The 23889-nt window shown below is 47.0% G+C and overlaps 1 protein-coding gene across 6 annotated transcripts in view; it reads right to left on the bottom strand.

Moving 5' to 3' along the window:
• KIF13B (kinesin family member 13B) overlaps positions 1 to 22870 on the bottom strand; it is a 170698-nt gene extending 147828 nt beyond the window's left edge. For all 6 annotated transcript variants that reach the window (XM_071547608.1, XM_071547609.1, XM_071547612.1 and 3 more), the window contains exons 1-2: positions 22760 to 22870; positions 6558 to 6651 (exon numbers count right to left, since the gene is read on the bottom strand). In XM_071547608.1, coding sequence (XP_071403709.1) covers positions 6558 to 6651; positions 22760 to 22814 — 149 coding nt within the window. In that variant the 5' untranslated portion in view covers positions 22815 to 22870. The remainder of the gene's footprint in view (positions 1 to 6557; positions 6652 to 22759) is intronic.
• Positions 22871 to 23889: the final 1019 nt, after the last annotated feature.

Here is a 23889-nt window from a genome sequence, read left to right as displayed (position 1 = left end):
TGTGTGGCCAGAAAAAAATGGTTTAAATTCAGATACCTTGAAAGCAAATCTTCAAAAATAATTAAAAATATTGAATTCTCTACTACAAAGCAGGAATTATAAAGATATTCCAAGAGCTGGGAAGGCAAAGCCCAGCCTGGTTTAACACAACCCCCTTCAGGGCTGTCATTTTTCCCAGAAAGAAACTGGGAATGGCAGAAGAATCTTATAAAAATTCTCCTTTTTAAGTGAAATATATTTGGGTTTCATTCAGTTCCTCATCAAAGAGGAATCCTCAAGTCTACAAGAACCCTCAAGTCTCAGACAACAACTCATTTCTCTATTTCCAAACACCTTAAAACCAACCAAAGTGAGATTAAACATCCCAAATTCACAAGGAAAAAAGTTCCCTCTGTGGCCATAAAAAAATGGTTTAAATTCAGATACCTTGAAAGCAAATCTTTCAAAATAATTTGAAATATTGAATTCTCTACTCCAAAGCAGGAATTATAAAGATATTCCAAGAGCTGAGAAGGCAAAGCCCAGCCTGGTTTAACACAACCCCCTTCAGGGCTGTCATTTTTCTTAGAAAGAAAATGGGACTGGCAGAAGAATATTATAAAAATTCTCCTTTTTAAGTGAAATATATTTGGGTTTCACCCAGTTCCTCATCAAAGAGGAATCCTCAAGACTACAAGAACCCTCAAGTCTCAGACAACAACTCATTTCTCTATTTCCAGAACTCCTTAAAACCAACCAAAGTGAGATTAAACATCCCAACTTCACAAGGAAAAAAGTTCCCTGTGTGGCCAGAAAAAAATGGTTTAAATCCAGAAATAGACACCTTGAAAGCAAATCTGTAAAAATAATTTAAAATATTGAATTCTCTACTCCAAAGCAGGAATTATAAAGATATTCCAAGAGCTGGGAAGGCAAAGCCCAGCCTGGTTTAACACAACCCCCTTCAGGGCTGTCTTTTTTCCCAGAAAGAAACTGGGAATGGCAGAAGAATCTTATAAAAATTCTCCTTTTTAAGTGAAATATATTTGGGTTTCACTCAGTTCCTCATCAAAGAGGAATCCTCAAGACTACAAGAACCCTCAAGTCTAAGACAACAACTCATTTCTCTATTTCCAGAATTCCTTAAAACCAACCAAAGTGAGATTAAACATCCCAAATTCACAAGGAAAAAAGTTCCCTCTGTGGCCAGAAAAAAATGGTTTAAATTCAGATAGCTTGAAAGCAAATATTCAAAAATAATTAAAAATATTGAATTCTCTACTACAAAGCAGGAATTATGAAGATATTCCAAGAGCTGGGAAGGCAAAGCCCAGCCTGGTTTAACACAACCCCCTTCAGGGCTGTCATTTTTCCCAGAAAGAAACTGGGAATGGCAGAAGAATCTTATAAAAATTCTCCTTTTTAAGTGAAATATATTTGGGTTTCATTCAGTTCCTCATCAAAGAGGAATCCTCAAGTCTACAAGAACCCTCAAGTCTCAGACAACAACTCATTTCTCTATTTCCAAACACCTTAAAACCAACCAAAGTGAGATTAAACATCCCAAATTCACAAGGAAAAAAGTTCCCTCTGTGGCCATAAAAAAATGGTTTAAATTCAGATACCTTGAAAGCAAATCTTTCAAAATAATTTGAAATATTGAATTCTCTACTACAAAGCAGGAATTATAAAGATATTCCAAGAGCTGGGAAGGCAAAGCCCAGCCTGGTTTAACACAACCCCCTTCAGGGCTGTCATTTTTCTTAAAGAAAATGGGAATGGCAGAAGAATCTTATAAAAATACTCCTTTTTAAGTGAAATTATTTGGGTTTCATTCAGTTCCTCATCAAAGAGGAATCCTCAAGTCTAAGACAACAACTCATTTCTCTATTTCCAGAACTCCTTAAAACCAACCAAAGTGAGATTAAACATCCCAAATTCACAAGGAAAAAAGTTCCCTGTGTGGTCATAAAAAAAAGGTTTAAATTCAGATACCTTGAAAGCAAATCTTCAAAAATAATTAAAAATAATTAAAAATATTGAATTCTCTACTAGAAAGCAGGAATTATAAAGATATTCCAAGAGCTGGGAAGGCAAAGCCCAGCCTGGTTTAACACAACCCCCTTCAGGGCTGTCATTTTTCCCAGAAAAAAACTGGGAATGGCAGAAGAAGATTATAAAAATACTCCTTTTTAAGTAAAATTATTTGGGTTTCATTCAGTTCCTCATCAAACAGGAATCCTCAAGTCTAAGACAACAACTCATTTCTCTATTTCCAAACACCTTAAAACCAACCAAAGTGAGATTAAACATCCCAACTCCACGAGGAAAAAAGTTCCCTGTATGGCCAGAAAAAAATGGTTTAAATTCAGAAATAGACACCTTGAAAGAAAATCTTTCAAAATAATTTGAAATATTGAATTCTCTACTCCAAAGCAGGAATTATAAAGATATTCCAAGAGCTGGGAAGGCAAAGCCCAGCCTGGTGTAACACACTTGTCAGCTCCATTTAGCTCCAAGTTCTTACCCTGTGCCAGCCTTTGGAATGTCTGTTCTGCAAAAGCAGCAGCTCAAACCCTCCAATTGCAACAAAAGGCCAGTGGGAAGTCGGCACTTGTTTCATTTTCAAGAATTTCCTCTTAATAAAAAAAAGCAGCTCAGGGGTGGTTTGTTGGGCAGATTTAATGAATGCTTTGCTTTCCAAATATCACAGCTGATTCCCAGGCCAACACACAACTCATCTCTGAGCTCAGATCACTTCCACATCAATTAAGAGTTATGCCTGCAAGATATAATTAAACTCCTTTGTCTGACCTGTCCAAAAAAACAAAAAAAAAAAAAAATAAAAAAATCAAGCCTTTTAAATAGGTTTTGTTTGGGAAATGTAAAATTGAGAGTTTAAAATAAATTGATAGTTTAAAAAAAATGGTTATAAAAGAATGTGGGAGTAATTAAGAGTCTGTTTGGAGAATTTCCAAGAAAGATTAATTCCTATAAACATTGGAGTTGTTGTTCACTTCAGTCTGAAGGAGTTCACACCCTGCAGAGAGTGGGAGTCATTTTTGCAGCAGGGAGTTGATAAAGGAGCCTCAGCCTTGACCTTTGCAATGGGCAGAGCAGAGAAGAGACAGCCCAGCAAGGCAAACAAAAGGGTGGACAAGTCATGCTAATGATATTCCCCATCCCCAGCCAATCCCTGAGGGGTTCCCACATCTCCAGAGGGGAGGTTTGGATTTACAGAGGTCACCTGGTGAAAACTGGGACACAACTCGAAGCTCTGGCACAAATAATTTTGTGAGAGCAGCTCGAGCCCACTCAGTTTAATTTCAATTTTCACACAATAAACCACCACTCACAATAAACCACCCCCCAACAGCCCCAAGGGCAGCAGCAAAGCCTGGAGGTCAGACACAGATCTTAAAATCGATCTTTTGTCCGTGATCAGGTTACTGAAACCCACCCAAGCCCATCAGGGATTGCTCCATAAAGTAACTCCTGCCTGGCTCTGGCTCAGCAAAGGTCATTTCTTGGTTAAGGAATAACAGGAGGATGGCAGATTTTTGAAGCCACATGAAAAAAAGACTTCTTAAGAGCAAGTGTTTTACATGTACTTATTAACCCTCAAGTCTCTAGAGAAATGTGTAAAAAATCTATTCAGTTGGTGGAGAAAATGAGGTCCCTCAGTTTGGGGTTTCAAAATATTCCTTATTTTTTAATGCCAAATTTGAAACAGTGGAGACACTTTTCTCAAGACCTGAAAACATTTCAGTGGTTATTCCACTGACACAATTTGCTGCCTCCAACACACCTCAGGTTGGGGTATTTATTTACACCTCTTCACCTCCCACACTTGGTTTCTCCCAGACAGGATGGAAATGGGGAAAAAAATGAGTATTTCCAAAAGTCATGGGTTGTTTTTCCAAATGTCACTCCCTGCCAGAGCACGGCTGAGTCATGACAAGTGGGGATGTGACAGTTCAGAGTTCTGTCTCTAAAACCCTTTTCCCTGTTCCTAAATTGACCTTGGCATCTTAATGAGAAATGCAGGAGAGTTCTTGAGGTTCTCAGTGTATTTACAGTATTATTTCTTTGCCCTGTTTAGTTAAGAGCATTCTGTGCTTGCCAGAATTTCTCCAGCTCCCTCTGGGCACCAGAAAACTCTGAAATCAGAAGGAATGATTTTGTGGCACGAGGCAAAGTTGTTGATTGTGGGTTTGGAAACAGAAGCACAACCTGAGCACAAATTAACCCCAAAACTTAAAAAAGCAGTAACTAAGAGTAACCTTTCCCTTGATTTGAGATTTAAGATTCCTCTGATGGAGCTGCAGAAGCCAAGACAATTCAGCAGGAGCTTCCCAAGGGGTAGGACCCTGTTCCAAACCCTCACCTGCCTTCCTGAGATTACATTTATTTCTGAGGGGTGTTGTCTGTCCCAGTTCAGCAGGTGGGCCCAGTTTATCCCTGGGTGGGGGTGACCAAAGCTGGGCATTCTCCACCCTCCAGCCATTGCCCACCAACTGGCAACAATGGCCCATTGGCAGCAGCTGCCCAGGGCACACCCCACCCCTCAGCCTGGGAGCTGCCTGGGAAAGAAGCCTGGCAGAGAAGAGCTGGGACAACTCCCCTCCAGGGACTCCTTGGCACCTCCACACCCACCTCAGGGCTCAGCTCTGCTCAGGGGCCACCAACCAGTCCAAAATCCCCCCTGGCTCACACAGTCACATCCCCCAGGCTGGAACTCCCTGCCCTGGGGGAGCCACTGGGGGCTCCCACCCAAACCTCAGGGGATGCAGTCTTGGCCTTTGGGCACCTCTGGCACCACTCCTGGCATCCAGAGGAGGAGCAGACCCTGCACAGGAGGAGCCCACCCCTCTCCCCCAGACTGTGCCATCATCTGCACCAACAGCTTTGTCCCTTCCTTTGCCTTTGCACTCGGGGGAACCACGTGGGGCTCAGCACAGGGGCCACCAAACCCCCCTGTGTTTGTGCCCCAGGGGGTGGGTTACACTGCTGGGCTTTGGGGGTTAAACCCAATTGCTCTTTGGGCCATTGCATTGATTGCAATATTGGTATTAAATTGTAACTCTGACTTAGAATCTCTCTTGTGTTGGGTTCATTTCTCCTGCTGGTTCACCTTCAAACCACCCCAAACCTTTAGCTCCCCTCTCCTGTTAAATCAGCCCATCTAACTTTCCTCTGCTTCCTGCTCAGATTAGCAATGGCCATTTGTGAGGATGCAAATGAAGCATTCTTTGCTCTGCCAGGCTGGATTCTCACACTGAGCTCACTCACCACCTTGTCTGGGACCTCGGTGGCACTGCCAACCCAGCCCTCCCCTGCCAAGGGGGCAGGATTTGCACGATGGGTTTGCTCTGGGAAGGGTTTGAAACACACGTTGGGGAGTAAAACCATCCACTTGCCTGCTTGCCACACTTTAGAGAAACTATGAGGAACATTTTTGATCCAGCTGTGCCTCTCACTTCTGACAATCTCAATTTCCTGCCATTTTTAGCTGTTTGAAAGCCTCAAACCAAGGCAGGTTTTTGGCAGCTGAACAACCCACGTGTTTCTGGAGGAGGTGGATGATGATACAAACAACAAAACATCCCCCCACACACACACAGCATGTTTGATTTTAAGTAACTTATCAAAGCTCCAGTCCCATTGGCTGTAATAAATCCCTCAGCCAACGACAACAGAAAGCAAATACTGCACCTGATGATCTCTTTGCTTTTCCATTTACTGCCACTTGGGTTTGAGAATGATCAGAGATCAGTTCAGGAATATTTCTGCTGGCCTCTGATACACAGTTCAGCTTCACATGAAAACTTAAACAAAGCTCTTTTATGTGTTTAGCTGGTTTTTTTATCTCCTTTCTGTAACCCTTCAAACCTCTTCTTTTTTTTTCCCCTGGAAAACAGATAATTGTAGATACCCAGTAACAGGTTTTGCCTTTTCCTGCCCCCCCTGTTGTTTCATGCTCACATTCCTTTCATTTCCTCCCCTTGCATCAAGCAATAAATTAAACAGGCACAACTTTAACTCTATCAATTATTACATGACTTTTCAGTTTCACAGTAGTTTAATGAATTAAAGCCACTTCCTCCACAAACTGGTCCCAAGCCTGAACTTTTTCCAAGGATTTTTGATGCTGTCAAGAAACTCATAGGGCTAAACCTCCTCTCCAGACTCTCCTTCTTACACCAGGACCCATTGTCAGAAAATCACTGTGCAAATTAATTTCATTCCAAAAAATCACACAGTGCCTTGCTCAGATTATCTCACAGATTGAAATTTCTCCTGTTTCATAACAGCATATGAGGAAAAAAAGGGAAATAGTGCCATTAACCAGTAAGATATTGTTGAGAGCAGGAAGAACATGCAGAAAGCACAAAGTTTTCAAAGCAACTTTCCCAGCAGGGCAAAACCAGCCTCATTTTATAGATGGTGGTAATTACACTGCAGAAAGAATAGATAATATTTTTTTAAACTGCAAACCTTCTATCAAAGCACTTCTGAGTTGCTAAGCTCATATTTAATTTATGAAACCTGACTTTTCCTAATTCAAAAAGTCTTACCTGGCATCTCCTTTGGAAAGGTTGGTGTTTACAGGATGAAGAATAACCTTGTTTGCATCCACATCCACCACACATTTTGTATGCAGATCAAGCTCTAGAAAGAAATGAGAGAGTGTCAAGTGCTGCTCCTAAAGCACTGGGATTATCCACACCATTACTTCCTCCAGACACCAAATTTATTCATGCAGCCTGACAGCCACCCATCAGGCAGAGAATAGAACCAGGACTATTGCCAAATTCCACTTGGAGGGATATTCTGATGGGATGGATCCTGTCCAGCTTTAAAGCAGGCAACTCTTTTCAAACCAAGAAAGAGCACTTGGGTTTTACTCAAGGACAATCAGCATCCACAAGGGCAGGATGAAATTTCTTCTGGGCAAAAAGAACCATTTAGGCATGGCACCACTTTGACAGCTCTTCTCACTGCTCCCTCAATGCCTGCCAGGGAAAAGCTGCCCCTGCCATCTGCAGCACATTTTGCCAGGCCACTGTTGGGATGGTGCAGCGTGTGGTGCCAGCTGGCAGTCCTGGGGCACCTGCTCCCAGAAATGCCAGTCCCATCAGAAATAATTGAGGTGTGAGCATGGAGACAAGGGCTGGTGCTTCCCCCACGGGCTCCCAGGCAGCTGGAAAGCTTTCCCAGCTCTTCCCAACCATGGGATGTGGACTGGGAGGAAGGAGGATATTTGGAGGGTATGAGAATTCCTGGCTGTGGGGGCAGGGAAAGCAAAAGAAAAGGTTCAGATAACACTGCCAGGAGTCCAAGGTACCCACCCAGTGACAAATGGAGTTGGATATGGACCAAACACAGCCCTGGCCTAAACACACCCAGACCTTAGGACACCAAAAGGTCCAGCCTTGTGTCCCTGAGCCCTGACAGGGATGCTGGAAGAGACATCCAGGTGCTGATGGCCTACAGACACCCAGCACATGGGACACCAGAAAGTCCAGCCTTGTGTCCCTGAATGTTGACAGGGATTCTGGGAACACCATCCAGGTCCTGATTGCCCACAGACATCAAAAGGTCCAGTCTTGTGTCCCTGAGCCCTGACAGGGATGCTGGAAGAGACATCCAGGTGCTGATGGCCTACAGACACCCAGCACATGGGACACCAGAAAGTCCAGCCTTGTGTCCCTGAATGTTGACAGGGATGCTGGGAACACCAGCCAGGTGCTGATTGCCCACAGATACCCAGAACATGGGACACTAAGAGGTCCAGCCTTGTGCCCTGAACCCTAACAGGGATGCTGGAAGAGACATCCAGGTGCTGATGGCCTACAAACATTGAAAGGTCCAGCCTTGTGTCCCTGCACCCTAACAGGGATGCTGGAAGAGACATCCAGGTGCTGATTGCCTACAGACACACAGAACATGGGACACCAGAAAGTCCAGCCTTGTGTCCCTGAATGTTGACAGGGATGCTGGGAACACCAGCCAGGTGCTGATTGCCCACAGACAACCAGCACAAGGGACACCAAAAGGTCCAGCCTTGTGCCCTGAGCCCTGACAGGGATGCTGGAAGAGACATCCAGGTGCTGATGGCCTATAGACACACAGCACATGGGAAACCAAAATGTCCAGCCTTGTGTCCCTGAATGTTGACAGGGATGCTGGGAACACCAGCCAGGTCCTGATTGCCCACAGACACTGAAAGGTTCAGCCTTGTGTCCCTGAACCCTGACAGGGATGCTGTAACACCATCCAAGTCCTGATTGCCCACAGGTACCCAGAACGTGGGACACCAAAAGGTCCAGCCCTGTGTCCCTGAGCCCTGACAGAGATGCTGGAAGAGACATCCAGGTGCTGATTGCCTACAGACACCCAGCACATGAGACAACAAAATGTCCACCCTTGTGTCCCTGCAGCCTGACAGGGATGCTGGGAACACCATTCAGGTGCTGATCACCTACAGACACCCAGCACAAGGGACACCAAAAGGTCCAGCCTTGTGCCCTGAACCCTGACAGGGATGCTGGGAACACCATCCAGGTCCTGATTGCCTACAGACACCAAAAGGTCCAGCCTTGTGTCCCTGCACCCTGACAGGGATGTTGGGAATACCATCCAGGTGCTGATTGCCCACAGATACCCAGAACATGGGACACCAAAAGGTCCAGCCTTGTGTCCCTGAGCCCTGACAGGGATGCTGGGAATACCATCCAGGTGCTGATGGCCTACAGACACCCAGCACAAGGGACACCAAAAGGTCCAGCCTTGTGCCCTGAACCCTGACAGGGATGCTGGAAGAGACATCCAGGTGCTGATTGCCTACAGACACCCAGCACATGGGACACCAGAAAGTCCAGCCTTGTTCCCTGCACCCTGACAGGGATGCTGGGAACACCATCCAGGTCCTGATGGCCTACAGACACACAGAACATGGGACATCAAAAGGTCCAGCCTTGTGTCCCTGCACCCTGACAGGGATGCTGGAAACACCAGCCAGGTGCTGATCACCTACAGACACCCAGCACAAGGGACACCAAAAGTCCAGCCTTGTGCCCTGAACCCTGACAGGAATGCTGGGAATACTATCCAGGTGCTGATGGCCTACAGACACTGAAAGGTCCAGCCTTGTGTCCCTCCACCATGACAGGGATGCTGGAAGAGACATCCAAGTGCTGATGGCCTACAAACATTGAAAGGTCCAGCCTTGTGTCCCTGAGCCCTGACAGGGATGCTGGAAGAGGCATCCAGGTGCTGATGGCCTACAGACACCCAGCACATGGGACACCAGAAAGTCCAGCCTTGTTCCCTGCACCCTGACAGGGATGCTGGGAACACCATCCAGGTGCTGATGGCCTACAGACACACAGAACATGGGACACCAGAAGGTCCAGCCTTGTGTCCCTGAACCCTGACAGGGATTCTGGGAACACCATCCAGGTCCTTACTGCCTACAGACACACAGAACATGGGACATCAAAAGGTCCAGCCTTGTGTCCCTGAACCCTGACAGGGATGCTGGGAATACTATCCAGGTGCTGATGGCCTACAGACACTGAAAGGTCCAGCCTTGTGTCCCTGAACCCTGCCAGGGATTCTGGGAACACCATCCAGGTCCTGATTGCCTACAGACACTGAAAGGTCCAGCCTTGTCTCCCTGCACCCTGACAGGGATGCTGGAAGAGGCATCCAGGTGCTGATTGCCTACAGACACCCAGCACATGGGACACCAGAAAGTCCAGCCTTGTGTCCCTGAATGTTGACAGGGATTCTGGGAACACCATCCAGGTCCTGATTGCCCACAGACACTGAAAGGTCCAGCCTTGTGTTCCTGAACCCTGCCAGGGATTCTGGGAACACCATCCAGGTCCTGATTGCCTACAGACATCAAAAGGTCCAGCCTTGTGTCCCTGCACCCTGACAGGGATGCTGGAAGAGACATCCAGGTCCTGATTGCCCACAGACATCAAAAGGTCCAGCCTTGTGTCCCTGCACCCTGACAGGGATGCTGGAAGAGACATCCAGGTCCTGATTGCCCACAGACACCAAAAGGTCCAGCCTTGTGTCCCTGCACCCTGCCAGGGATTCTGGAAGAGACATCCAGGTCCTGATTGCCCACAGACATCAAAAGGTCCAGCCTTGTGTCCCTGCACCCTGACAGGGATGCTGGAAGAGGCATCCAGGTGCTCTGTGCCACAAACACAGCACTGCTCACACCCTGCAGGGTGATGAGGGGCTGCACTGAGCAACCTCCACACAGGGTTCAACACCTCAGTGAATCACCCAGCTGTGCTCCTGTCTAATCATGTTAATTATAATCCTCAGCCTCCTTCATCTCTGCTCTTTCCTCCTCTGTGTCACCTGTCCTTGCTCTTTCACCTCAGAGCACCTTATAAACTCAGCCTGAAAATCTCCCAGGCACAGACTGGGGATTTTAAGCACTTGCACAGCACCTTTTGCTCCTGGGAAATAACACAATAAGAGGGAGTTTCCTCCATAGGCACTTTTAGAAAGAAATGTTACAGCCTTTTGCTATTTGACACTCAACAAAGAAAGCCACAGAAATGTTACAGCCTTTTGCTACTTGACACTCAGCAAAGAAAGCCAAAGCTGGAGGTTGCTGGTCCCAGAAGGGAGTCACATGAACCTGAGATCCTTCTGAGCAAAGCTGCTCCTCTGTTATTACACTTTGCTTTTGCAGAAGGAAGAGGCAGACAAGCTGCAGAAGCCAGTGTTTATTTTCCTTTCTCTCCACACCCTGAAAGCCAATTTACCCATCATTAATATGCAATCCATGCTTGCTTTAGATGAAACCACACTCTTCCTACCTCCCACATCCCACAGGGCACTTGAACTCAGCCTGGCTGGTTGGTGATTGACATTCTGTGTTGCACTGACCTGCTTTTCCCAACTCCTGAGGAAGGTTTTTACCTGCCCCATGCAAAGCTGGCTGGGAGCAGCTCGGCCTCTGTCAAGTGTTTTAATCCATCTCTTGAGAGAGAACACCCACGGTGGGTTTTGCATCCATGACTGCCCAGTGAATTCATGGTCTTCCTGGTATTCTTTGTGAATTACCCTTAAGGAAGCACCACAGGCAGGATATGAGACTTCCTTCTCAAAGGGAAAAAAGGAAGAAGATTCCAAGCCAGTCTGCCTTGTGCAACACACCTTGGCTGATCATCATCATCATCACACAGGGAAGGTTGAAATCCCTCCCCTTGCTGTTGATGCAGGAAGGGTTTTGATTCCTGATTTTCACATTTTATGGATTTTAGGAACTCAGTAGCTGTAGCAAAAGCAGATTTGGTGTGTCAATATTTCCAGCAGCTTGAGTTTAATGTCTTTCTATCACTACTCCCTGTCCCAGAACTCAAATTCCTTTGGCTGTTTAGTCTTTTTTTCAAGGTAGAAGGTTGAAGAATATCAAAAGGAGACAGAAACACAGGGCAGACTGACCCAAAAGTCAGAACATTGGAAGAACTCCAGGAGCCCAGGAAGAGGATGATGATGAAGAGGAGGTCTCACCAACCCCAGACTCAAATCCTGAGGGGGTGGAACAGGGGTGGGACCAGGGTGGGGAAAAAGGTTGAACTGGAGATGTGTAAAATAATGATTGGATGGATCATATTATAAAAGCCATGGAAATTAGAGCTTGTCAATGTATTGCTGAGTGAGCCTGGGTGCTCATTAAAGTCACTACCCTCTTATCTCTGACCAAAATTTGGCTTTGAGTCTTTTTTTACAGATTTTTCAGGCCACAGTGTGTAACACAGATTGGGAAAATCTGGTGAGCCCAAACCAACATGTGTGGCCAACCCTGAGATCTCAACCCTTCCTTTGGTGCCTGTTGCTCAGCAGAATCCTCTGGAAGTCACTCCAAGTTACCCTCAAACCACCTCACATGGAATTGGATGTATTCAGCCTCCATGGAAAGCTCCATCAGGGAAAGCTCAGGGAGCAAAGGCCACCCAAACAAAGCTGGAGAGAGGGAAGAGACCTGAACTGCTCCATCAGTTCTGGTGTCCCAGGAAATAAAGCCCTAAGAAACAGTTATATTGAGCCTCTAAGCTGGGTCATGAAGCCAGACAGCCTTAAGGCTACTTACCCCAGTTACCTTGGCCAAAGGCTCACATGGCAACTCCCCTTTCAGCCCCAGAAACAGTTTAAATCCTGGTTTAATAGCACACCACACACTTTCTACAAATTAGAGCTCATGTTCTTTGCCAGATTTCTGATTTCTTCAACGCCTCTGGAACGCTGAGATGAATCTTGTATCAGCCACTACTGAAACTTGTACCACCACCATTTCCACCTCATTAAGTCTTTAATATCACTTAAGCAGGTTGGCCTTATAGTCAAATTATCTGCCTGCCCTTATGATCACACAAGGACTCCACCCTCACTTTTACTAGTTTCAGGGAAGCTGTGTAGCTGCTGCTCCCAAACAACAAGGAAAATGAGGATGCACCAAGATAAGATGATAACCATGCACATCCAAAAAACCCAATTAATTCATCCTGTAGTAAGGACTTGGTTTTTTAAAGCCTGGTATTATTATTTTTTTTCTACTTTTTTTTTTTTTCAGGCAGCACAAAATTTAGAAGTTTCAAGATGACAGAAGTGGCTCACTGTGAAACTTTGGAGATTTATCCCAAATCCTGCACCTCAAACAAAAATAAAATCTCCCCTATTATTATTGCTAACCTGCTCCTACCCGGCAAACACAATCAACTCATTTGCTTCAGCAAACCAAGAAACTAATCAGCTAATTGCTCTGTGAAGAATTACACACCTCAAACTCTCAACATCAAGAAACATTCATGGCAGGGAATGAAAGCCTCTTTCACAGCTTTGGAGTGAGAGAGCTGTGACATCCATAATAAAAGGGTGACACTTATCTGAGTCACTTTTCCACATTTACATTTCACACAGTGCAAGTGTTAAGCAAAGCTGGGCTGAGTGTAGGAATAATTGCTAAGTCGTGTGTGCCCAAGTTACTCACAGAGAGTCTCCTGGAGGAGTTTTTATTGTACTTCTCAAACTGGAAGGTGGGGGCTCAAGGAACTCTCCTTTCCCTTGAGTTTTCAACTCCTCACAAAATTATTCTATGATAAAAACTGGGATTGGGGCGATGTAGGTCTGGTGTCAATCCAAAATTACTGCAATGCCTCTGATAAAAATAATTCAATCTGCCCATATAACCTGAGGCATTTTCATAGAATCACAGAATGGATTGGGTTGGAAAAGACCCCCGAGATCATCAAGTCCAACCCTTGGTCCAACTCCAGTCCCTTTACCAGATCATGGCACTCAGTGCCACGGCCAAGCTCAGCTGAAAAACCTCCAGGGATGGGGAATCCACCCCCTCTCTGGGCAGCCCATTCCAATCCCTGAGCACTCTCTCTGCAAAGGATTTTTTTCTGCTCTCCAGCTTCAATTTCCTCTGGCAGAGCTTGAGCCCATCGTGCCCCCTTGTCCTATTGCTGAGTGCCTGGGAGAAGAGACCAACCCCCAGCTGGCCACAACTTCCCTTCAGGCAGTTCCAGACAGTGCTGAGGTCACCTCTGAGCCTCCTCTTCTCCAGGCTAAACACCCCCAGCTCCCTCAGCCTCTCCCCACAGCACTTGTGCTCCAGTCCCTTCTCCAGCCTCGTTGCTCTTCTCACTTGGGTTGGAAGAGACCTCTGAGATCACCAAGTCCAACCCTTGATCCAACCCCACTGTGATCACCAGTCCAGGGCACTCAGTGCCCTGGGCTGGTGATCACAGTGGGGTTGGATCAAGACATGGTGGATTCTCTGTCCCTGGAGGTGTTTCAGAGGACACTCAGTGCCACATCCAGTCCCTTCTCTGGCCCCGCTCCAGCCCCTCAATCTCTTGCCTCAACTCAGGGGCCCAGAACTGAACACAACACTCAAGGTGTGGCCTCCCCAAGGCAGAGTCCAGGGGAAGGGTCACTGCCCTGGGCCTGCTGGCCACGCTCCTTTGGATCCAGGCCAGGATCCCATTGGCCTTCTTGGCCACCTGGGCACACTGGTGGCTCCTGTTGAGCTTCCTGTCCCTCAGTCCCCCCAGGTCCCTTCCTGCCTGGGTTCCCACACTCCTGGTCCCTGCCCCACCATCCCAGGGACACTTTAAAGCTGCACCTCCCTGGTGTTTGCTAACCCTGTTGTGGAAACTCTGCTGGGCTGAGTTTATGATTACCAGCCTTGTGACTGCCATTCCAGAGGGAATGTAAACTCCTCCCTGGTGTGGGAATGGCCCAGTGCCTGCTGAATCCCTTCCAGGTGCTGTGAGGCTGCCGGGCCTTTGCTTTTGCAGCTCTGTCTGCTGGTTTTCCTGCCCTTTCCACCCTGTTTGAGACCCACCGAATTCCTTCGGCTGGAAATGATCTGATCCCAAACCCCAAGGAAACAAAGGTCTGAACGTGGTGACACAACTGGTGGGGCAGATTCCCCCTGGTGCCACTCCTGAGGTTTAAGACAACCCTTGGAGATGGCCCTGTAGCTCTGCAGTCACCACTGCCCTTGAGGAGACCCACAAAACCCAGAGAAACCAACTGAAGTATAAAAAACAAAATGGGCAAGGTTTAAAGTGCATGTTCTAAGCCCATAAGCCAAAACTGGCCCCAAACACAAAGGCTCCAAATAATCTCCTGGAAAGGCAGATGACAGAAATTTTGTATTTTGAATTGCCAGGAGATTTGCAGGAGATTAACATTCCCTTGAAGGTTAGAAGTGGAATGCTGTGGCCTGAGCCTTCAGGTTGCATTGAATAAGAAATTCCAGTTGGTTTCTTGTGCCTTTCTTGGTCTCAGAAAGCAAGTAGCAATAACACTGAGATGTTTAAACAGTGATTTAAAAAATATTTAAAAGTTTGTGTATCACACAAACTAAATAAATGCCAACTAAAAAAGAAAAAAGTGAGGCTGTTGTTTAGGGCTTTGTTTTGATTTTGTTTGGGGTTTTTTTTGTTCTGTTTTAGTTTGAAAAAGAAATGTGAAAGTAAGTCTGAAGATAACAAGTCCCCAAGTTTCCCTGCCAATATTTTTCTTAGGAGTGACTTTTCTCTTTGCCCTTTGCTACGTAAGAGCCAAGACAAATAAATGAAAAAACCAACTGACTACATGAGTGAGTGTCAAAATAACTTAAGTCTACATGACAATGCTAAGAGCCAACATGTTAAAAAAAAAAATAGTGCAACAGCACTTTGAGGGCATTAATTAGAAGACTTAAGGATAAATTCTGACAAAAATATGGTAACTGAACTTGTCCCTCAGCACGAAGCCTCCAGAGGCATCTTTCAGGCTGCTCTGGTCCATCAACTGCACAAATGGAAGTCATGAAAATTTCAGCTTGCAGCAATTAGAGATCATTAAAGCTGCATGAGAGCATCTGGAAGATGCTTGTGGATGAGGTGGAAGTCACCTCGAAGCCATGAGCACATGACACCAAACTGCCCTCACGTGTTCACTAAGAAATGAGTTCTGTCCTCTGCTGTTTCATCTTCACAGAATCATAGAATGGATTGGGTTGGAAAAGACCTCCGAGATCATCAAGTCCAACCCTCGGTCCAACTCCAGTCCCTTTACCAGATCATGGCACTCAGTGCCACGGCCAAGCTCAGCTGAAAAACCTCCAGGGATGGGGAATCCACCCCCTCTCTGGGCAGCCCATTCCAATCCCTGAGCACTCTCTCTGCAAAGAAGTTTTTTCTCATCTCCAACTTCAATTTCCCCTGGCAGAGCTTGAGCCCATCGTGCCCCCTTGTCCTATTGCTGAGTGCCTGGGAGAAGAGACCAACCCCCACCTGGCCAGAACTTCCCTTCAGGTAGTTATAGACCTTCTGGAAGGACTTTCAAGGAAAGAGTTGGCCAGATGGCTTTAGCAAAGGCAGTGGGTGTGTGTTCACATGAACCTGCTCCCAGCCAGCTCTGCTGCTGCAACCACCCTGGGAATGAGGGTAGCCCAGTAGAATCACAGAATGGATTGGGTTGGAAAAGACCTCCAAGATCATCAAGTCCAACCCTTGGTCCAACTCCAGTCCCTTTACCAGATCATGTCACTCAGTGCCACGGCCAATCTCAGATTAAAAACCTTGAGGGATGGGGAATCCATCTCCTCTCTGGGCCTCTGGAGCATCAGAGATCCATGGAAGTTCAACAGAACTCCAGGCTGCTGCTTTGTTTCAAGCTTTGGAGATCCCAGGGGTGAAATGTAAACGCAAAAGCCAGGGCAGAACAATTCAAAGCCTGTCCATCTGATCTTCTGTTGAAACCAGAGCAGGGAGGTGATCTCACCCTGCACTTCAGGTGGAATTAGCACCACAATAGTTGGCCTTTGTGTTCAGTTCTGGGTCCCTCAGTTGAGGCAAGAGATTGAGGGGCTGGAGCAGGGCCAGAGAAGAGCAACGAGGCTGGAGAAGGGACTGGAGCACAAGTGCTGTGGGGAGAGGCTGAGGGAGCTGGGGGTGTTTAGCCTGGAGAAGAGGAGGCTCAGAGGTGACCTCAGCACTGTCTGGAACTGCCTGAAGGGAAGTTCTGGCCAGGTGGGGGTTGGTCTCTTCTCCCAGGCACTCAGCAATAGGACAAGGGGGCACGATGGGCTCAAGCTCTGCCAGGGGAGGTTTGGGTTGGATATCAGGAAGAAATTCTTTACAGAGAGAGTGCTCAGGCATTGGAATGGGCTGCCCATGGAGGTGGTGGATTCTCCAACCCTGGAGGTTTTTCAGCTGAGCTTGGCCGTGGCACTGAGTGCCATGATCTGGTGATCACAGTGGGGTTGGACTTGCTGATCTCAGAGGTCTCATCCACCCAACTGATTCTGTGAGCCATCCTGAGCTGTGGGAGGCTCTGGCTGTGGGGACAGAGCTTGTGGCACCTCAGGAGCTCTTCAAACACAATTGCCTGGCTGAGCAGCATGAGATGAAACATTAACTCTGCATCCTTTGACCATCTGGCACCTTGTCTGATAGAGGAAAATCCTGCTCGTGCCACACACACTGTTTTATGGGCTCTCAACAATCACCAGGGAATACAGAATCATAGAATCGATTGGGCTGGAAAAGACTTGTGAGATCATCAAGTCCAACCCTTAATCCAACCCCACTTTGATTGCCAGATCACAGCACTCAGTGCCACAGCCAATCTCATTTTAAACACCAGCAGGGATGGACAATCCACCCCCTCCCTGGGCAGCCCATTCCAATCCCTGAGCACTCTCTCTGCAAAGGATTTTTTTCTGCTCTCCAACTTCAATTTCCCCTGGCAGAGCTTGAGCCCATCGTGCCCCCTTGTCCTATTGCTGAGTGCCTGGGAGAAGAGACCAACCCCCACCTGGCCACAACTTCCCTTCAGGCAGTTCCAGACAGTGCTGAGGTCACCTCTGAGCCTCCTCTTCTCCAGGCTGAACACCCCCAGCTCCCTCAGCCTCTCCCCACAGCACTTGTGCTCCACTCCCTTCTCCAGCCTCGTTGCTCTTCTCAGTTGGGTCGGAAGAGACCTCTGAGATCATCAATTCCAACCCTTGATCCAACCCTACTGTGATCACCAGCCCAGGGCACTCAGTGCCCTGGGCTGGTGATCACAGTGGGGTTGGATCAAGACATGGTGGATTCTCTGTCCCTGGAGGTGTTTCAGAGGACACTCAGTGCCACATCCAGTCCCTTCTCTGGCCCCGCTCCAGCCCCTCAATCTCTTGCCTCAACTCAGGGGCCCAGAACTGAACACAACACTCAAGGTGTGGCCTCCCCAAGGCAGAGTCCAGGGGCAGGATATCCCCAACTCTGGGGCTGTGTGATGAGGATGATGAGCAAGGAAAGTCCTGTGGTTTGCATGTTGCCACCAAGATACAACAGGTGCCATCCACTCACTCTAATACCATAATTAATCTCACAAGCTGCTTGCACAAACTCCAATTTATAGATAAATTGCTGCTGTTGTAATGTCCAAACAAACAAAAACACGTGAGCAACCCCCACCTCCTCCCCTCAATCCAGAAACATTCCAAGTGGCTGGAAATACACCCTCCCCCAAAGAGTAGGAGGACATAAAATTACTACCTCAGACTGTGATCAGAAGTTTGTGCAGATACAAAAGCAAATTCCTTCCTTACAAGCACTGGCAACAAAACCTTTATCACCAGAGCACGAGAAAATCCCTGTCTGAACACAGAAACCAGGCTGGATAAATACACATATTAACATAAGAGATACCTGAATGGATATTTAGAGGCAATCCAGATATTTCAACTGGATTTATAGGTTTTACTACAATCCTAGAAGAGTTTAATCCTGCCAGAATACAGGCAATTATTTTCCTGCTTTTATTATTTTTTTTTTTGAAAGAGAAAAGTACCAACCCAGGTGAGCTGTAGCAACACAACAGCAGCTTGGACTGGCTTAAGGTGTCATCAGCTTTATCCTTGAGTGTAAATTGTATTCTTCTAAAATATATCTTTTATCAGCACTAATTAACTCTACACAGGATTGATTGGAACACACGAGGTAACACAAGGATCTAAATGCACTTATGTGATGCCTGGACCCCAACAGCACCTGGAAACAAAGTATTCAGTAAGGAAAATCTTAATTAAAAAGCCTCCAGCTGTCACTTGCTTGGCTTCCTGGTCTGGTTTGCACAGCATTTGCCTGAAGTTTCATGAATATCTTGCCAAGAGAAGCCAAACACGACACTCATAAAAGGAAATCCACTGCAACTCTGAAATAAAACAGCACAAGAACTTCCTGATTGTTATCAAAGCCCCATCTGAATAAAGCACTGGGAAACACTTGGGTGAATTACAAAGCCAAGAAAACAGAAGACTGAGAGTCTTATCTAACAAAACAGTTCTGGATTATTTAATTCATAAAAGGCTGTTGATCGAGATCCCAGTTTGCAAAGCAGAAAGGGTGGAAAAAAGGGGAGAGCAGAAGCTCCAACTTCAGACCTGGTGCTGCAACCACACTGACAATTTGGGCTCACAAAGCAAGGCTAATTTGGGGTCTAATTTGAGGCAAGATGCAAAATAAAGTAGCCTTAATGAAAAAAAAAAAAAGAAATCCAATTACACTCCCTAAAAATGGGTACTATAAACTTCATTTATAGACACCACTGAGCACGAGAATGATGCAGGACCCTCAGTATAAACACCTTGAAATGTGAGAACTATAAATAACCAAACTATTTGATCCAGAAATCCCTTCCACATGCACGCCAGGATCCCATTATGCTTTTATGAGCTGTAAAAAAACTGGGAACAGTTCAGCACACCACTTTTATGAAGCCAATAAACCTTTGCCTTAAGAAATTCATAACTCAAACACCCAAGACAACCACCACCACCACCACCACAAGTAAACAAGGAGAATATTTCACAGCTGAAGTTTGCACATCTGACAGGTTTGCAACGTTAAACCCTTCGGGGCAGGGGGAAGGAAAGAACTCGTGATCCTGAGGAAAACAAATACTTGCTCCAGGTCCAAAGCCCCAGAATTTCAGACAAATATCCAGGAAAGCTGCCTCAGAGCCTGTTAAAATAAGCAGAGCCACAGGAGCCTCACAAGTGGATGATTCTTCAGAGAATCAGTTGCACACATTCTTAAATTTAGCATGAGATAGGTAAGAGAAATAAGTAGCCTTGATATTCCTGTTTGTTTCCATAAATTGCAGCAGCATCAGAAATATTATATTGAGGTATCAGTTGTTTAGATGTGACCAAAACAGCAGAGATCCCACATGGAGGTATCAGGTGTTTAGATGTGACCAAAACAGCAGAAAAACCACATGGAGGTATCAGTTGTTTAGATGGGACCAAAACATCAGAGATACCACATGGAGGTATCAGTTGTTTAGATGTGACCAAAACATCAGAGATACCACATGGAGGTATCAGTTGTTTAGATGTGACCAAAACATCAGAGATACCACATGGAGGTATCAGTTGTTTAGATGGGACCAAAACATCAGAGATACCACATGGAGGTATCAGTTGTTTAGATGTGACCAAAACATCAGAGATACCACATGGAGGTATCAGTTGCTTAGATGTGACCAAAACAGAAAAACCATATTGAGGTATCAGTTGTTTAGATGGGACCAAAACAGAAAAACCATATTGAGGTATCAGTTGTTTAGATGGGACCAAAACATCAGAGATACCACATGGAGGTATCAGTTGTTTAGATGTGACCAAAACATCAGAGATACCACATGGAGGTATCAGGTGTTTAGATGTGACCAAAACATCAGAGATACCACATGGAGGTATCAGGTGTTTAGATGTGACCAAAACATCAGAGATACCACATGGAGGTATCAGGTGTTTAGATGTGACCAAAACATCAGAGATACCACATGGAGGTATCAGGTGTTTAGATGTGACCAAAACATCAGAGATCCCACATGGAGGTATCAGTTGTTTAGATGGGACCAAAACATCAGAGATACCACATGGAGGTATCAGTTGTTTAGATGTGACCAAAACATCAGAAAAACCACATGGAGGTATCAGTTGTTTAGATGGGACCAAAACATCAGAAAAACCACATGGAGGTATCAGTTGTTTAGATGGGACCAAAACATCAGAGATACCACATGGAGGTATCAGTTGTGTAGATGTGACCAAAACATCAGAGATACCACATGGAGGTATCAGTTGTGTAGATGTGACCAAAACATCAGAGATACCACATGGAGGTATCAGGTGTTTAGATGTGACCAAAACATCTGGACTGTTACAAATAATCTGCTTGGGAAAAAAAACTCCATTTGTTTGGGGGAGAAAAATTATTGATTTTTTTAGGCTACTCTTACATGGATTTAGGTATGAACCAGAAATAACAAGATGCTAAATAGCTACAAACTGCCAAGAAATGAGCCAAAAGTGGAAGGTTCGGGTCCCTCTTCCCTCTGATGAGCACCAAGGACTGATAATCAAACGTCCCTCACTCCTGGAGCAGCCTCCAATCAGTTCACAACATTTTTAAGTTTATACAGAATAAAATAAAGCCAGAAATTGGGCTTCAATGATCCTTGTGGGTCTCTTTCAACTCAGGATATTCTCTGATAACAAGAGCCAATCTCTTCTTTGCCCAGACTCCTTTACTTCCCCTACTTCTTGCCCACTTGTGTTTCCTGCAGAACTCAGTTCCTGGCTGGAATGAGACACGTGGCCAAACTCAGGAGGGAACAGCTGTGGGACAGACTTGGGAGGGAGGGAAAGGTGCATTAATTAGTCATCCCTGGGGACTCACCGCTCAACCTCATCTCATCTGACCTTCTCTGAGCAGTGGGTTGGACCAGAGAACTCCAGAGGTCCCTTCCCACCGGAATGATTGTCTAATCCCGGGGGTGAGGAGCACCACCCAAGGAGAAGGTGCCAAGGAAGTGACCTCTGACAGGAAAGGGACATGAGCAAGAGGAAAGCCCGTGTCTGTCCTGGCACCAGGCACCACCTCTCAGCTGCTTTCCCAGCTCCCACCAACTCCTCCAGTTCCTCCAAGCAACTCCCCACAGGGATGGGACCCTCCTCAGTTTTGGGAGCTGATACCTGAAATTTCATAAAATGCAGGGTTTGGTCAAAATATCCTCAATTTCCCTAAACCCACCAGAGTGTAAAGACATCAACTCCATCCAAGGGTTGGACCTTGATGACCTCAGAGGTCTTTTCCAACCCAATCGATTCTACGATCTCTTGTTTTGGAATTGGGACTCAAGAGCTCTTGTGAACTCCATGAACATTCCCTGCTGTCATTTTACAAAATAAGGAAATACTGTATTCAATGCTGTAACCTTTTCTATTTCTTGCACAGAATCCAGAGCTATTCTGTTTCAGATCGTGTAGAAGATAAAGGGCTTCCCCTTTCCCTCCTTTTTTCCCCCCTCCAGCTCTTAAACGACTTCACCGCATTCCCTTTCCCCAAAAGGAATTATTGGCACACTCCTGTGAGAATGTAGGGGGGGGAAAAAAGCCACTCTACACGTTTCTTGGATTTTTGCCTCCTTCACCTTCCCACTCCCTTGACTGACGTTGCCTTTTCCGACTCACTTCCTCGTCATCTAGAGCAAGTTTTTCTAATTAAGACAAGTAATGAACGCTTAAACAGCTGCCCAGACCACGGTCTGATTAACACAACCCTTAGGCAAGTTTCGTCGAGGGGGAGAAAAAAAAAAACCAACCAAAACCACGGAACAACCCAACAACAACAAAAAAAATATTCTCTTGTCAATTGGCGCTTCCTCTTGTCTTATTTCCCTGCCTGGCTTTGTCCTTGTGTCGCTGTCACCGGGTTAACTCCGTCCCACTCGAGCAGGAGGGGCAGGAATGGGGTTGGGGAGCGCAGGGAGGGGAAAATACAGAAAAAGAGGCGTTTTTCCCTAAAACCCGAAGCAGGAAGAGGGAAGCGCTTTTCCAGCAGGAACCGGGCACAGCCCGGATAAAGCAGGAGCAGGTGGGGAAGAGGTGGAGGGGGCAAGGAAATAAAAACCCCAAAAGCCGTAAAACTGGGAAGGTTTAGGAGAAGGGATGTCAGGAGAGGGGGGCGAGGGCAGCGCGGATTCAATCGGGGACCCCCGGGATGCACAGCGGGGGTTTATTCACAATGAACCACCAAATACAACACCCCCCCCACCCAGCGCGACACCCCCAGCCCGGGCACACCTGTCCCTATGGACACCTGTCCCTATGGATCGGCCCCGCGCTGCCCCGCGCAGGGACAGGGACGGGGACAGGGGGGTGGCAGCACAAGGAGGGTCTCACCTCGCCGGTTCATGGGGCGGACACGCACCGCCACCTTCACTTTGGAGTCCCCCATCCCGCCGCTCCAGCTTTCCCGGCTCCCTCGTCCCTGCCCGGCTTCCGTCTGCGGAGGGAGAGCCGGGCGCGGGGAGGAGCGGCGGCGGAGGGCGGTGCCAGTCCCGACAGGACTACAACTCCCGGCGTGCACCGCGCGGCGCGCCACGCCTCCCGCTCCCGGCGGGCCGCCGCGATGCGCGCTGGGAGTTGTAGTTCTTCCAGCTGCCCACGCCTGTATGGGAACCAGGCTGGCTGAATCCCAGGATTAATTAGGTCGGGAAACACCTCCACGATCATCACCTGTGGCCGATCACCACCTTGTCAATTAGATCACACCTCCAGGGATGGGGACTCCACCACATCTCTAGGCATTGCCTTCCAATGTCTAATCAGGGAATCACAGGATCATGGAATTGGTCAGTCTGGAAGAGACCACATTGGGTCATCTGGTCCCACAATGGGTCATCTGGTCCAACCTCCCTGCTCAAGCAGGGCCATCCCAGAACACACAGCCCAGGACTGTGTCCAGGCAGCTCTGGAATATCCCCAGTAAGGAGACTCCACCGTCTCCGGTCTCTGTTCAGTGCTCAGTCACTGCTCAGCAAAGAAGTCCTTCCTCATGCTCAGGTGGAGCTTCTTGGGCATCACCCTTTCTGCAAAGAAATTCCACCTGATGTCCCACCTGCCTTTTCCCTGGCACAGCCTGAGGCTGATCCCTCTCCTCCTGTTCCTGTTCCCTGGAGCAGAGCCCAACCCTCCCCTGGATCCATCAGGGAGTTGCAGAGCCAGAAGGTGCCCCCGAGCCTCCTTTTCTCCAGGTTGAGCCCCCTCAGCTGCTCCTGGAGCTCCAGCCCCTTCCCAGCTCCATTCCCTGAGATATTTCACACTGAGCAGTCAGGGCATCACCACTGGGATTACACACCTCACCTCAGGACTGACTCTGCATTCCATGCAGTCCATTAGAAACCACTTTATAGGTCACATCATGTCAAAGATCACCAAAATCACAGAATGGTTTGGCTTGGAAGGGACTGAAAGCTCATCTCCTCCCAACACCTGCCATGGGCAGGAACACTTCCCGCTGTCCCAGGTTG

The sequence above is a fragment of the Pithys albifrons genome, chromosome 2, assembly GCF_047495875.1.
Source record: "Pithys albifrons albifrons isolate INPA30051 chromosome 2, PitAlb_v1, whole genome shotgun sequence".
NCBI classification, from domain to species: Eukaryota; Metazoa; Chordata; class Aves; order Passeriformes; family Thamnophilidae; genus Pithys; species Pithys albifrons.
This window is presented reverse-complemented; position numbering and strand designations above follow the sequence as displayed.